Source organism: Camelus ferus, chromosome 27 (assembly GCF_009834535.1).
Source record: "Camelus ferus isolate YT-003-E chromosome 27, BCGSAC_Cfer_1.0, whole genome shotgun sequence".
NCBI classification, from domain to species: Eukaryota; Metazoa; Chordata; class Mammalia; order Artiodactyla; family Camelidae; genus Camelus; species Camelus ferus.
Window position 1 is genome coordinate 3,475,116 of NC_045722.1, and position 16,223 is coordinate 3,491,338.

The following is a 16,223-nucleotide window of genomic DNA, read 5'->3' on the forward strand; positions in this document are numbered from 1 at the left end:
TACGCTAAGAGCGAGAATGTTCATTTTCAGCTGCTGTGTGGAATTTTCAAACATAATTTAAACTTTAATTTGCATTTGGAGAAAGTATACAAAGATTTTTTTCTGCTAGGCCAATTTGGAGAATTTTCATGGTAAGGAGTGAAAAATAAATGTGGCAGTAACAGTATGATAAATAAAGAACGTGTTTAAGAACGAGCTTTTCATCTTTGGAGATGAGGAATTAGTTCAGAAGAAGCTTAATGATCATTTACTGGTTTGGACTGGATTATTATTCAGGGAACGACATCCAACTGATACTACAGAAATAATTCTATCATTTTTTTAGATTACAAGAATAATTGGTATTTTATAGTTCCCTCCACAAAAGCAAAAGAAATCTGGAAAGAAAAATTACTCACCTAAAATCCCGTTACCCACAAATAACATTGCTGTTAACCTTTCAGTTTATATATTTCCAGTGGTTTCATGAGAAAATACATGTTTTTTAAAAATTGAGATAATACTCATGTGTTTTTTTTTTTTTTTCTGTGTCTTTTGGGTATCATGGGCTCGTCTTTCTGTGTCAGGATGTGCAAATCTGTATTATATGTAGTGGAATTACAATAGAGCCAGCAGAATTTTCCTTAAGGACCAGATAGACACTGTTTTAGTTTTGTGCACCTTGCGGCCTGTGTCACAGCTGCTCGGTTCTGGCATTGCCGCAGAAAGGCAGCTTATAAGCTGTACCTAACCTGATGAGCATGACTGTGTTCCAACATGACTTTATTTGTAAAAAAAAAAAAAAGACCCATAATTTGTTGACCCCTGCTGTGTAATATTCCAGTGTTTCCATTTGTCTGTCCAGGCCCCTAGCAACCATTTCGGTGGTTTCTAGTGTTTTACTGCCGTAACTGACACCTTTAAGAACCTCTTTATACATTTGTACGGTTTAACGTTTAGTTACCTTTTTATGATAATTCCTAGCATTACTGCTGTCAGGTCAAAGGTATTCATGTTTTAAATAGTGATGTATCTTGCCAGCTTGCCCTCCAGAAAGGTGGTATCGCTTTAGTTACTCCTCAGTATGAGTGGGAATATGCTGGTTCTCCCATAGCTTCCCCCACGTCGCTGTCATCAAGCTGTTTAGTCTGTGCCAGTGGGATGGGGGAAAGACATTTTGCTTTTTAATTCACAGGAGGTTTGCCATCTTTTTAGATTTTTATTGCCTTACTTTTATTTTCTTTGTTCTTGTTGGACAATTTTTTTTTAATAATGAAAGTTTTTAAAATTTTTATTTTGAAATACAGATTCACAGGAAGCTACAAAATAGTGCATAGTTTTTGAGTTGTCTTTTATTGACTTGTAGAACTTTTTATGTATTCTGAATATTCTTTGACATATGAATTGCAAATAATTCAGATATTTCACCTGTGTCATTTAGCAGCTTTATTGAGGTAATAGTTGATACAATACAGTGCACTGCACATATGTAAAGTGTGCAGTTGGGTAAATTTTATGTTTACCCACAGTCGAGATATTTAACGTATTCGTCATTCCCCAGAGTTTTCCAGTGCCTCCTGGTGTCCCTCCCACCTGCCCTTCACGCCCCTTGTCTCCACGGAGCCACATCGGCCTCTGTCACTGTCATTACTCGGCATTTTCTAGAGATTTACATGCATGGGATTGCACAAGCGTGTGCTGTTTTTTTGTCTTGCTTTATTCAACATGCTTATTTTGAGATTCAGCCATGCTGTTGCATGAATCGGTAGTTCATTCCTTTTCTGCTGAGTAGTGGTCCACTGTTTAAATGTGCCACAGCTGTTTATTCCCCTCTGATGGACATTTGGGTTGTTTCCAAATTTTGGCAACTTAAAGCTGCTGTGAACATTCCTGTAATTTATCTCTTAATTTTAAGGCATATTTTATCATATAGAAAACAGTTAACTACGTTGGGATTTTTCCTTTTGAAAGTGGATCTTGCTTAGTTAGGCTGCACACCTTCCCCTCCCTCCAGTTAAAAAATTCCTTCCCATTTTCTTCTAATACTTTTGTAGTTTATTTTTACTTCTTGGTCTATCTGAAGGCTTTTTGTGTGTGTGTCTGTGAGTGGGGAGTAATTAGGTTTACTTATTTACTTTTTTTTAGAGGAGGTACTGGGGATTGAACCCAGGACCTCGTCATGCATGCTAAGCATGAGCTCTGCCACTTTGAGCTATACCCTCCCCCTCATCTGAAGTTTTTTAAATATATCATAAGTAGAGATCAAACTTTATATTTTCCCAAATGGATTGTTGCCCCAATACTATTCTTGCCCCCCAGTGATTTAAAATATCACCCCTATATAATCCCATTTTCCAAAATTACATGGTTCTTATTTCTAGACTCTGTTTTGTTGATCAGTGAGTCTGTTCTATATCAGTACTGTCTGAGTTGTAGTTTTGATATTTAGTTAAGAGCCCTTCGTTCTTTTCAAAAAGATTTTTTTTCACATTTTTAGAATTTTTCAATGAAATATAGTTGATTTATAGTATTCTGTTAATTTCAGGTGTACAACAGAGTGACTCAGTTAAACATAGTTTTTCAGATTATTTTCCACTGTAGGTTATTAGATGATGTTGAATATAGTTCTCTGTGCTCTACAGTAGATCCTTGTTGCTTACCTGTTTTATGTATAGGAGTTTGTATCTGTTAATCCCATACTCCTGATTTATCCCTACCCCACTCCCTTTCCCCTTTGGTAACCAAAGAATTGTTTTCTGTGTCTGTGAGTCTGTTTCTGTTTTATATATAGATTCTCACGTTTTTTAATAGATAGAATTAAGAACAAGCTGTGGAATCAGCTTGTCAGATTTTCTTAAAATTTTTCTTGGGATATCAAATGGTATTTCATTGAATTTATAGATTAACATCAAAAGAATTATAATTAACCCTTTTACAAAACTACATCTGCCCCACCTACCAGGTGAATGTATGCCTCTCCACTTTTATTACTTTAATTTAAACATTTTTAATAGGTAATATATGCAGAAGATTTTTAAAAAGGATATATAATGAAATATTACCGTGTCTGAGCCTCCCTCCACAGAAGCAGCCACTACCGTTAATTTCTTTAGATCCTTCTAGAGCTGTTCTATGCCTAGTCAAACAAAAATGTGTGCAAATGTAGCATTAGATGTAACAGGCAGTCAGAGATTATTCTCATCAGGAGCAGATCCAGCTTTTGTGGATCCTAGAGTGAAAATTATTTTGGAATCCGTGTACGAAAATGAATAGAGCAGTTATTTACAATGAGGGAAAAAAGCACAACAAATTAGTTTTTTAAAAGCTGATAAACACTACAAACAATACAAAAATCCAGAAAAAATAACATTTATTTTTGACTGTCTCATACACTTATGTAGTATTTGTTTTGGCTGCATTTTATTTGATTGTCTCCTCCTATGACAATTATTTTTTTTAAGTCATTTTCTATAAGAATAGAAAGTTAATTTGGTCTTTTTGCTCCAGGTTATGGACCAACCTGCTGCTGTCACAAAAGAGGTGGCCACTATATACTGATACGTAAAATTAGTAAAAGAGAAACACAGGGTACAGAAGAGTGTTTATTGGCTGATCCATTTTGTATTTTTAAAATGTGTATAACGTGTTTGAAATACATAGGAAAAAGTTTGGAAGGCTCACACATGAAAAACATTAATAGTGTTTATCTCTGGGGAGTATAGTGATATTGTATGAACTTGGTAAAGGTGAGGATTTTATGTTTCCTGTATTTTTACACCTTTTTACTGAATACTTACTCCGTTTTTAAACTTTGAAAATGATAGAAAAATGGAGAAAAGAAAGCAAAAGATAACAGAACGAACTGAAAGAATACGAGGGAGGAGTAAGGAGCAGATAAATCCACATTATCCAGTCGTCAATACAAATTTTTTAAATAGGTGATCTATGAACACGGTGAAAAATCAAATGGTTCAAAAGCATATGTGGTACAGTGCAGTACCACCTCACACCCACTAGGGTGTCTGCCATCAGAAAACCAGGAAATATAAGTGTTCCTGAGGATGTGGAGACAATGGAGCCCTTGTGTAATGTTGGTGGGAATCTGTAGCCACTGTAGAAACCAGTACGGTGGTTCCTCAGTAACGTAAAAATAGAAATTACCATGTGCTCCAGCAGTTCTAGAGAACTGAAAGAAGGATCTCTGGGGATAATTGTACACTCATACTCAAGTTTTACAAGGTGAAAAGAGTTCTGGAGGTGGATTGTGATGGTAGTTGCCCCAAAATATAAATGTACTAATACCACTGAACTGTGCACTTAAAAGTGGTCGGGATAGTCCATTTTGTCTTACGTTTGTTCTACCACAGTTTTTTAAATTGAAGGAAAAAGTGTGTGGTAAGCAAGTCACTCCTTTTGTTTGACAGCTTCCCAGTTATCCTCCTGTGAGATAACACTGGACCGATGTCCAGTGTTCTGTATTTCTTTCTCTGCATCACTAGTTAGTTATGTCTCTCCCTTTTGAATTCACATCCGTGTAACACTTTTTCTTCTTCTCTTAAAACGTCATACTGTTCTGTCTTACAGTTTTTTAAGTGCATGTCCTTATTACCTATCTCACAGCATCCAGTAAAATGTCTTTGTAGCTTAGTAGTTGCTCATTAAATACTTGTTTAGTGATTGAGCAAAGGAATGAACTCTGTGGTCCTGGAAGGTACAAGAATTGGGGGGCTCTCTGTGTATATAAAATGGGGATCATATATACAGTAGTCTCCTTTAGTGACTAATGCAGGGTCCTCACACTTCAGCATGATAGAATAATCTGGGAGATCTTGTTAAAATGATGATTTTTGTGGCCTTATCTTTTGGAATTCTCAGGCATATGTAGTGAGGCCCAAAATTCAACATCTTTCTGTGTCTTTGTGTGCCTCTGCAAGTAGTCTGTGAATCTCACTTGGAGAAACATTGTCCTAAGTCGTTTGTATGCGGCTTTCAGCATTATAGCTGAAAATTATAGATTGAGTTCAACTATATTTAGGGAGCATTTCCAACGTACTTACAATGCCAAGTGAGAGTAATCCACCGTGAGGCCTCCGTGCCTTCTCTGTGTAAATGTGGTACACAGTTAACGTTCATCATGATAATATTAGGATAGCATTCAAAGACTCAAGTATGTTCAGTCTTGTTAAGGAAGGGTAGCCTATATTTAGTAAAGATTTTTATGAGTTCTTCACCCCCCAAAAAAATTACGTGTAGAGCAGTTTGTGAAATTTAAGAGCTTTAAGGACCCTAAACCCCAAGTTTGAGAAACATTGCACAAATATTAAATTCCACAGTAGAGAAGCAAACTTGTAAACATAAACACACATATGAGTGCTGGAATTATATGCTTAAGATTTTACGTTATCCTAAGTGTTTAAAAGCCAAGTTTAAAACTTATGCAGAAAATTCATAGACAGCAAAGAATAAATTTATGACTCCTATTGGAGAAACAGTGGTATAAAACATTAAATACTTGAGAAACTTGAGAATCCTTGAAAATATTCTCAATATCTGATTTTCTGATAGTGCCGACTAATGGTATTTTTAGAATTCAGCTAACCATTTATTTCAACAAATACGCTTTGAACATGTGTTAAGGTTTAGACCACTGGGGTTTCAGTGGTAAATAGGGCGATGATGGCCTAGGAATGCAGAGGAGAAAAGGGGGCCTGTGGATCAGGAAAAGCTTCTGTAAGGAATTGTTTTTTAAAATCTGAAGGATGAGTACCTGTTGGCTAAACCGAGAGGTAACGTTGAGGCGGTGCAGTGCAGCGGACCTGGAGGTGCAGGGGTGGAAGGGTAGACAGGGAATTTCGAGGTCATGTGGCACCTCTGTCATAATGTTGCTTCATAGTTTTATCACTCCGTCTGTCTCTCCTGGAGATGAAGGAAAACCCATTCACTTTCTTTGGAATAAGAAGCTTTTTCCAAGAAGTGCGGGAGGGTTCTGGTGCTTTGTTAGTTGAATCATTACTTACAGCAGGCTTGTGACTGGACTGTCAAATAACATCCCTGAAGTGATTTCAGGCTGTTAAAAATGCTTGGGTTTTATTTGTTGGGTTTTTTTTTTAAGGACTTACATGTAATTTTGTGAATTATTGAAAAGAAACTTAGGAAGAGCCAACTGTGCAGTGCAACATAAAATGGACAAAATGACTTTATTTCTCTACTTAAAGTGCTATTTAAGAATTTTAAATACTTAAGCCTTTAAAATCAAACAATAGAACTCCAACAGTTCAGAGCTAATGTAAACAAAAACCGTTACAATCTTCTAAATAACAGCATAATAAAGTAACCTTGAAGCATTGGTGTTGGCACTACATTGTTTCCTGTTTGAATTGAGAGGCAGTTTCCAGCATTACGTAACAGTGATGGAATTAAGTGATGTTTCCAGTAAGAGAATTTTGCAAGTATAATATGTTTTAGTATTAAGTTCTACTTGTGCATTTAGCAATTAAAATTATTCTTGAAATGATGGTAGCATTAGAAGGGATAGGGAGCTGTCAAAGAGAGCTTGAAGCTTAATTATCTCTTTGGTAACAAAATGCATAATCTTCCATTATGGTGCTTATTTTCCTATGGTAATTGACTCATTTGCTCTCTGGTTATCATTTTAACTTCCCAACCACAAACATCTGCTCTTTCATTGTGTTTAATTGGTGTGAATACCATCTACAGAGATGTTAAAATCCAGGGAACATTGTAAAGGCATTATTTTATAATTCATGAAAGGGAAAACTAAATGATGAACATTGCGATGATTTTTTTTTTCTAATAGGCTTTGAAAGTCTGTTTACTAAATATGCATACTAAAATTACATTAATTGGATTTTCTTTTGAAGAGGATTTTGCTGTGTTTTCCAGAATTACGCACCCTGCCTTAGGGGAAGCCTCAGTCCTTGAGGCTCAAGGAGTGTCATTTCATCAGAAACGTGGTACCATAGTGGTTAAGATTAAATGTTTTGAAGGTAGAAAAAATTTAGTATGTTACTATTTTAAGACAAGGGATGGGTACAAATTGTATATACAGCTGCTTATAATTTTAAAAATGAAAGGATAAATCATAACATTTTTTAAATGGCTCTCTACAGGGGAAAGGAGGAATGAGGGTAGAGAGAACAGGGTTAGAAGCAAGTCTTACTGGAATATACCTTTCTTTTTGTAGATTTAAAATTCCTGAAAAGGGAAAAGTAAGATGAAACAAGTGACTCTAAGCATGTAAAACTACTTGGTAGTGTAGCCAAATAGAAAGTTAAAACTCCACGTGAAAGTTACTATTCCAAATAAATTTAAAATAGTAACGGGACTATATATACTAGTGAAGTTTACTCAAGGAAAAAAAGAATTCCAAAAATCTTCAACTGTTTTCTCTTGGTGGAAATGTTGATATTGTTATTCTGAGACTACTGAGTGCAAGAAAAAACATGTAAGTTAATAAGTTGTTGTCATTGAGAACAGAGATTTTTGGCATGTGAGAAAGGAGATACAGATGTGAAATGAATACGATTCTGTTAAAACTTATAGTCCCAAATTTAATTGGAAATACCAGGATGAAATCATGATGAATTTTATGTTTAAAAAGTACATAATTCCTAGCTTTGTCCACAAATAGAGGCTAAAAACAGTGACCAGAAGATGCTAAAGACCACTCTGGTCGTGTCAGAAAGGACTCAGGAATTTCCAGTGAACTCGGGCTTCTGTTGATCAAAGATGGGTCAGTTTGAGAAGGAAAAGAATAACTTCCATGGATTGAAACAAGCCAAATATATTTTAGTCCATGAACTCATAAGGATACTTCAAGATAAACAACAAGGTCCTACTGTACAGCACAGGGAACTATATTCAATACCTTGTAATAGCCTATAATGAAAAAATATGAAAAAGAATATATATATGTATAAATAAATCACTGTGCTGTACACCAGAAGTTAATACAACATTGTAAATTGACTGTACTTCAGTTTTAAAAAAAGCCTTCAGTGATCACATTTGGCAGATGACATTAGAGAACCAGATCATTGTCTTGAAAACTGGTAAGCTGAAGGAAAGAATCAAGCATTATCGTGCTCTTTCTATAAGAACTGTGCTTGGAGACAACCAGCTAATTGATGAGGGGATGTTTCTCTTTATAGAAGGAATGAGAGAATGAGAATATTACTATTTTGCAACTCGTTTTGCACAGGCAGTGATTATCAAAGACTATTAACATCAAGAAAAGAGACACAGCCACACATTATGAACCCTCCTGCTGGAAGGACAAGGCGCTGCCTATGAAGTGGTGTTGGGGGGCGTGGGGACAGGGAGCCTGACTCCAGTCAAGCTTCTACATTCAATTGCCCGTAGGGAGGATGAACATGTTAAATTACTCCTACGGCAATGCAGTCAGCAAAAGACAGAGTACAGGAAACTCTGTATGGGACAAACGACTTCTTCAGCAAACACATTGCAAACAAAGGTTAAAGATTACCTGTAGATTAAAAGAAACATTAATTAACGAGTGCACCTTGTTTGTCCAATTAAAGTGAATCATCTGTTATTTGTAAGTCAGTGATTTACAGCTTTGGGTTAAGGGGAAAGGGAGACACTGGAATATTCAGGCTCTTTGCCCCAAAGATTCTGTCACTCCACCTCCCACCCTTAAAACCAGTTCGTGTAATGAGGGGTGTTACTAATGGGGATGTGTGTGTGTTTCAGCAAGTGAGCTATTTGAGGCCTCTCATGTGACATTTGTACTACTATTTTTTTTTTTTTTGGTTACTCATCAAGCTGAGTGAAAAGATAAAGTCAGTCTTCTCAACTCTTTGAATTTTAATTGTGACTCTTCCAAAATTCATTTTTAGGTCGCTTAGAATGTTCCTATTTTTAATTTCTTCAGTACAGTCAACTTAGTAAATATTTCTCAACAGAGAAACTCAGAAATCATCTTTATAATTACTCTTCCAGTTAATTATACCAGAATATCAATTTTTAAAGATACTGTGTTCTTAACATATATTTAAACATATATACTTGTTACACGTTTTTGTAAAAATGTATGAGAGCTTCAAATAATTAAACATTCTGTGAATTCTGTGATTTTAAAACACTACTTATAGTTACCTGATTTTGTTAATATCTTAATTTCCTTTCTATTTTAAAGCCCAACCTGAATTCCTAAAGCGGCCTACTAATATATATGCTCATGAATCTATGGATATTGTATTTGAGTGTGAAGTGACTGGGAAGCCAACTCCAACTGTGAAGTGGGTCAAGAATGGGGATATGGTTATCCCAAGTGATTACTTTAAGATTGTAGTAAGTATTTTTCAAAGAAGCTTATCTCTGAAACCTTTAAATCTTTAAATGTAATCACCAAGAAACCTGTTATCTGTAGTACATAAACTGCTGTATGTAAGAGAAGATAGAAAAATTCACTTAGAATATAATCTCTTCATTGGCTGCTGAGAAAGCTGAGCCCAGAAATATTTTGGTAGCTCTGAATGATCACATAGCAGATGAGTGGTTGAACTCAGCCTACTCCAGATCTCCTGGCCCACAGTCTACTGCTCCTACCGAAACATGCTAGCAGCCTTAAACACAGCTGCCACGACTTTCTGGGTGGTGAGTGTCCTGTGCGTGTACACACGTGCACCAGTTGTCTTCATAGCTCTCTGTTCAAGGAGCAGAATTCTGTCCTTCATATACTGATGCTCAGGCCCTTCAAATTAAGTATGACCCAGTGTTGGACAGTTGTGACAATAGATACAAAGGTTCTTTTAAAAAGTAAAGCAAAAGTAAATAATTAGCCTTCAGTCTATTTAAGAATATTCAGCCATTATTGCTTTTTGCTTCATATATATATAGTAAATGCTTAGTAAATATTATCTACTGTTATTATTAGCATTACCTAACATCTTACTAACAGAACTATCTAGATTTTAGTGATAAAGATGAATGAGATATCTTAAGATGCATACATGACATTTATAGACATAATCAGAAGTAATTATGGTTGTTAAAGACTTAATGTTTCATTATGAATTTCTCATGGAAGTAATTCGTTCTTCGTAGGAATATATTTACTGTTTTTGAAATGCATAATCTCATATATTACAAAAAGTAATTCACAAGTATTTAACCCTAATTAAAAAGCACTGTGTTATGATTAACTTACCATTTTTCATTATTTTCATACCATATTATAAACTCCTAAGCCCATTTTGGGTTACATCAATAGCAGTAATAGTAGTTGACATTTATGTAGCACTTTATAGTTTAAGGGCAGCTTGTATATATGTCGTCTTGTTTAACTTATTATAGTCTAATGTGTTAGAACTACTGATATTAAAGATAATTTTAAGAAGATGCCTTGAATTCACAAATTCAGACTTCCCACTGTGGTCACCTGGTACTGCGTGCCAGATACTTTTTTCAAGCAAAGATGTATACAAGTTTACAAACATCATGGATATGACTTCATGTAAGGATTGAGTTCTTAATTACTAATGATGGTGTTTTCTTTTCTAGTCAGTTAAGTCAGTGCCTTTTCAGAAAAATTGAGTTAATAGATACATAGGTAGTTAATATTCAGTAACTGGATCATACAATTTTACTTGTTTTTCCTCTCCAGAAAGTGCATATCCTTGAGATTTTGAACTGTTCATCAGTTGAATCATAAAATTTTGTTTATGTTTGTCCTCCTCAGAAGGAACATAATCTTCAAGTTTTGGGTCTGGTGAAATCAGATGAAGGGTTCTACCAGTGCATTGCTGAGAATGATGTGGGAAATGCGCAGGCGGGAGCCCAGCTGATCATCCTCGAGCATGGTAAGAGGGGCTGGAACAGCAAGGTGGAAGGGGCTGGCTGCGTTCGAGGAACCCAGCGCCTGTCGCAGGGCCTGTCACTCCAGGATAGCTAGTGATTAGTAACCTGTTTGTAAAGGCCACTATATGGCATAACTAAGAGGAAAAAATGCCACCTGAATCATTTTTATTGCTTAAAATTACCTTGGTCATTATAAGAAGGCATAAAATAGTAGAATTTCTCTTTTTCTTCATATGTTTGTCTATGATTATGGTTCCTTGTTTGTTGAAAATAATTCAGTAGAAGCGTGCCACTTTTCCGTTTTGGCAAAATGCTTACGTGTGATCACCAACTTAGGCACTCACAGAAAGAGTGGGCTAGGTGGGCTGATGTCTTTATTAGCAGCAGTGATTTTCCTTAGTAAATGTCATGGCGCTCTTAGGATTATTTCCATGGAACTAAATAAAGGGACTTCGGTATACTTGTGTTTGTGATTACTATTAGACATGTAACTCGCACAGTGTAAATGCTGGCTGCATTAGAAGCCTGAACTAATCCTGACTGGGCTTTCCTCTGAAATTGCTTGGTTGGCGTCATAACTATTGTGATAGTGTGTGTGTTTTTCCCTTTTTGAGACAAGGTTTTAAAAACAGGCAACATTTTGTGGGCTGGTGAAATTTTTTAGTGACCTTGTCAGGGATGTATTAAGGATGCATAGATTCTAGGAAGGAGAGTAAATGTCTTGTTATTAATTTTGCTATTTTAATTTGCAAGATAAATATTTATATGGGAAAACTAAAAGAGAGACTGTAACAGTTCATAAGATCTGATCTCTGCCTTTCTGAGGTTTATAGTATTGTAAGACATGTAAGAAATGTGTACAACTTTAATACCAGTCCATAATAAGTGTTATTTTTATAGTATAGATAAAGCAGCATTCAATTCAGAAGAGAGAGATTCTGTGTGAACAGGGAAGTTTCTTCATGGGAAGTGTTCCTTTGTAATAGACCTCAAATGATAAGGTTTCCAGGTGTTAAAAAGGGGACCTGGGTCAGCATGGAAATAAAATAGAGTATCTCTTCTTGTAGGAAGGTGGCCTGAAAAGGCAGAATAGAAGCAGGTTGATCATGGCCTTGATTGTAAACAATCAAAGCAGTGCGGTAGTAAGGCAGTCTAGTGATAAAGTCCAGTTTCATTAGAAGACAGGGTGATTGAAGGAACATTGTTACAAGAACCCATTGTGAAATAAAAAGTACTTGTACTAGAGAAATAGAAAGGATCCTAATAAAGAGAAGTAGTGATTTATCTAATTCAGACTTTATCAACTGATTGGATATAAAACGTTGTAGAGGAGTCAGAGATACTTCAAAGGTTTTGTCTGGGTGACTGAAGAATGGTGATGCTTTACAAAAATAGAAAAGGAAGCTGAATCAGGGTGGAAGGGAGCCTCTTCTCAGGCTGTAAAGAGTGTGTACAGAGCATCCTACCCTCACCTGTAGTAAAAAGCTGGATGACCTGCAAAACCATGATTCTATGAGCCCATCAGAGAGCTACCGAAGGGGGCACGGTCAGGAACGTGGAGCGAGAGCCCTCTGTGGGGAGGTAAATGGGAATGGTTGAAAACTGAGAAGGAAAAGGGAAAACGGAGAACCCCCCTGGCTCCTCGTCTCTCACCGTAAGCACAGACAGGAGTAGCCTCCAGTGGAACTAGCAGCCTGTGGTGTGCTAACGGGAACGGTACCAGTAAAACCCACACTAAGCCCAGTTCCTGCCTGAATTGACTAAATGCCTCCACACTTGAGCCTTGACAGAACAGACATGCCAGTTTCCAAGTGTAAATAATAATTATCTCGGTTTCTGCTGTTCCGTATACTGTGCTCAGCATTCAGTCAAAAATTAGACATAAACAGAAAAAGCAAGAGAATACTAACGCACTGTTGAAAGATAATCAGAAAAGCAAATTCGGGAGGCCCAGATGCTGTAACTATGAGACAAGGACGTCAGAACTAACTATTAGTATGTTAGAGGACTTAGTGGAAAAGGTAGATAACTTGAGTGAACAGATGAAGAATTTTGGTAGAAAGATGGAAACCATAAAGAGGTTGAAGACTCTTGTATTTGTACAAAGAGTGAAAGGGTTCCATAGCCAGAGGAAAGAAACTATTAAACATAAAAAACGTATTATTAGAGGTGAAACATGCTTCCAGAATGATCAGTAGACTCAGCACAGCTGACGAAATAATCAACTTGAAGATAGTTTAATATAAATTATTTAAACTGAAACAAAAAGCAGAGGGACGACACAGAGCATCTAAGATGGGACAGTATCAGATGGGTAACATAAGTAAATTGGAGGAAAAGAGAGTAAGAACGGAACAAAACAAATATTTGAATAGATAATGGTCAAAAATTTTAACTGGACAAAATGATACCACAGGTCCTAGAAGAAGCTGATTCAGCCCTTTGTAGGCTAGAGCCACCACCACCACCACCACCAACAACAACAGTGATAGTAATAGAAACAAAAATAATGATAGTAGTAAAAAGAAAATGCTCCTGTTGCCATCACAGTCAGAAACTACTGAAAAGCAAACATAATGAGAAGACCTTGAAGGCAACTGGAAATTTTTGAAAAGACATATGCAGGGTAACCAAGATAAAAATTAGTAGACTTTTTGCCAGAACTGGTCCAGCCAGAAGACAGCAGAGCAGCACTTCTAAGTCACTGAAAGGAAAAGTCAACACAAATTATATACCCAGCAAAAGTGAAAGTGAAATTCAGACCTTTTCAGAACAAAAGCTCGGGAGATTCATTGTCAGCAACTGGGCGACAAGAAACCGTGCCAGGACCTCTGCAGGCGGAAGTAGTCGTGACAGACACCTGGAGAGTCTTCACAGAGAAGCAAGGCAGGTGAGAGTGGTTTAAAAACAAAAAATTAAAGTTCTTTCTTTAAGAGATAATTGTCTTAACAGGGGCCTGGGAACTTTTTCAGGAAAAGGCTGGATTAGATAGTAAGTATTGTAGGTTTTGTAGGCCAGTCTCCTCCGCAGCCACTCAGCTCTGCCCGTGTGACCATGTAAATCAGACAGCCTCAACTGCTCCCGTAAAACTTCATTTACAAAAACAGGTGGCAGGTCCTCATTTCCTGATCTCTGTTCTAAATTAAAGATACTTCTTAACATATAAAATTAAAATGTATGACAGAAAATTAAAATGTGTAACAGAAACAGTGAAGTACAGTAGTAAGTAGAACGTGGTAAGCTTATGTTGCAGATCAGTTCATACAGTATTACTTGAAGTAGACTGTGATCAGTTAAAGTGCATATTGTAAACCTCAGGAAATCACTAAAAATGGAAGAGATATGACTAGTAAGTGAAAAGTGGAAATATAGTAGGACCTTAAAATTACTCAGTCTGAAGGAGAAGAGGAGAAAAAGGAACAAAGAATAAATGTGACAGATCAAAAAAACAACTAACAAGATGGGAAATATAAATGTCCTATCAATAATTACATTAAATATAAATGCATTAAATGTAAGTGGTTCAGGGCTGTAGAATGTCTCAGTACATTTAACAGGATTTAAATCATCCAAAGTACATTCTTTAACCTCAGTGGCATTAAACTAGAAATCAATAACAGATAACCTGGAAAATCCTCAAATATTTGAAAACGAAACACCCTTCTAAATACTCCATATGTCAAAGAACGATTCACACAGGAAATCAGAAGATAGTTTGAACTGAATGAAAATGAAAATATAACTAATCAAAATTTATAGAATGCAGAAAATAGTGTTTTGAGGGAAGCTTTTCAAGACTAGATTAAAACAAATTAGATCTGAAGCATTCAGAAGAAGAAAATGATAAAGAGCAGAAATAAATGGAAAATAGGAAGTAAATGAAACCACGAGCTGGTTCTTTGATTTCAATTACATTAGAATACATTAACCAGACTGATCCAGAAAAGCAGAAAAGCATAAATTACCAAACCATAGATGAAAGGGAAGATCATTACAAATTCTGTCGACTTTAAAGAGGATTTCAAGTGTGTTAGAAACAACTTTATGCCAAAGTTTTTGAAAAGGAAGAGAGCAGAGCTGGTTTGTTTAGAGAGGTAAAGCATGAACTTACGATGTGTCAAGTTTGGGTTACAATAGAAAAATAGATGAAAATGTCTAGAATCACAGGGAAGTCAGAAGATCTGGAAGAAAGTAAGTTTTGGTTTCAGTAGATTTCAAGATTTTAAACCAAACTCTTGCTACAAATTATGGCAGCTAACAGTTATTTATTTTCCTGTGTGTAGACAGTAGTGTCCCCAGGTGTCGTGTGGCAGTCTTTTATACTATTAAAAATTAAAACTCCTTGGTCTTCTCTTCAGTAAATGGAATTGTAAAGGATAGTATATTATTGAGTCTTACTTCTCTGCCTTCAGAGGAGTGTCTTAGTTATCCAGAGTTCATCCCTGAGTATACTCTTGAAGATCTGCACAGATACCATCACCATTATCCTTTGATAATTTTTTTACCATTTTATATATATATATATGTATATTTTTAATGGTCAGAAATTCATTCTTGTTTCTGCCTTAAACCACCACTATTTCATGTGGACTCATACCTCAGTGTCTTACTTTATCTACTTAAAGGATGGAATTTATTCCCTTAATGGTTTTCCTTCTTACAAGTTGCATTTATTTAACTTATTTCTAACAGAATCTGCTCAATCCTGATTTTTTAAAGTCTTCTCTTTAATCTCAGTCTTAACACATCACTTTAAAAATACGATTTTCTAAAAAAAGCTGGGAAAGGAAGCTTCTGTAGCAGAAATAGCACTTCACAATTTTTGAATGTATGAAAAAAGTGAAATCACAAATGAGTGTGGATTGAAAGAATCATACATTGAATGAAACATGGACAATTAGTTGGTGATTTGGAAAGAATTAAATTATATATTTACCTTATATCAAAATAAAATATAGGTAAAATTTAAATTAAGCCCATAAAAACTTTGAAAGATGGTAGAATAGTCTCACCATTTGCTTTTACTTACAAAAGAAAGAAAAGGGAAAAATACCATATGAGATCGCTCGTATGTGGAATCTAAAAAAAAAAAGAACATAAATACAAAACAGAAACAGACTCATAGACATAGAGTACAAACTTGTGGTTGCCAAGGGGGAGGGGGATGGGGATGGGAAGGGATAGACTGGGAGTTCACAATTTGTAGATACTGACAGGCATATGTAGAATAGATAAACAAGATTATACTGTAGAGCACAGGGAACTGTATACAAGGTAGCTCACAGAGAAAAAAATGTGACAGTGAATATATGTATATGTATGTTCATGTATAACGGAAAAAGTGTGCTCTACACTGGACTTTTGACACAACATTGTGAAATGACTATAACTCAATTTAAAAA

The 16,223-nt window shown here is 35.9% G+C and overlaps 1 protein-coding gene across 7 annotated transcripts in view; it reads left to right on the top strand.

Moving 5' to 3' along the window:
- Positions 1-16,223, top strand: part of NEO1 (neogenin 1) — a 160,894-nt gene that overhangs the window by 68,755 nt on the left and 75,916 nt on the right. For all 7 annotated transcript variants that reach the window (XM_032469157.1, XM_032469160.1, XM_032469161.1 and 4 more), the window contains exons 6-7: positions 9,158-9,312; positions 10,703-10,823. In XM_032469157.1, the coding sequence (XP_032325048.1) occupies positions 9,158-9,312; positions 10,703-10,823 (276 nt within the window). The remainder of the gene's footprint in view (positions 1-9,157; positions 9,313-10,702; positions 10,824-16,223) is intronic.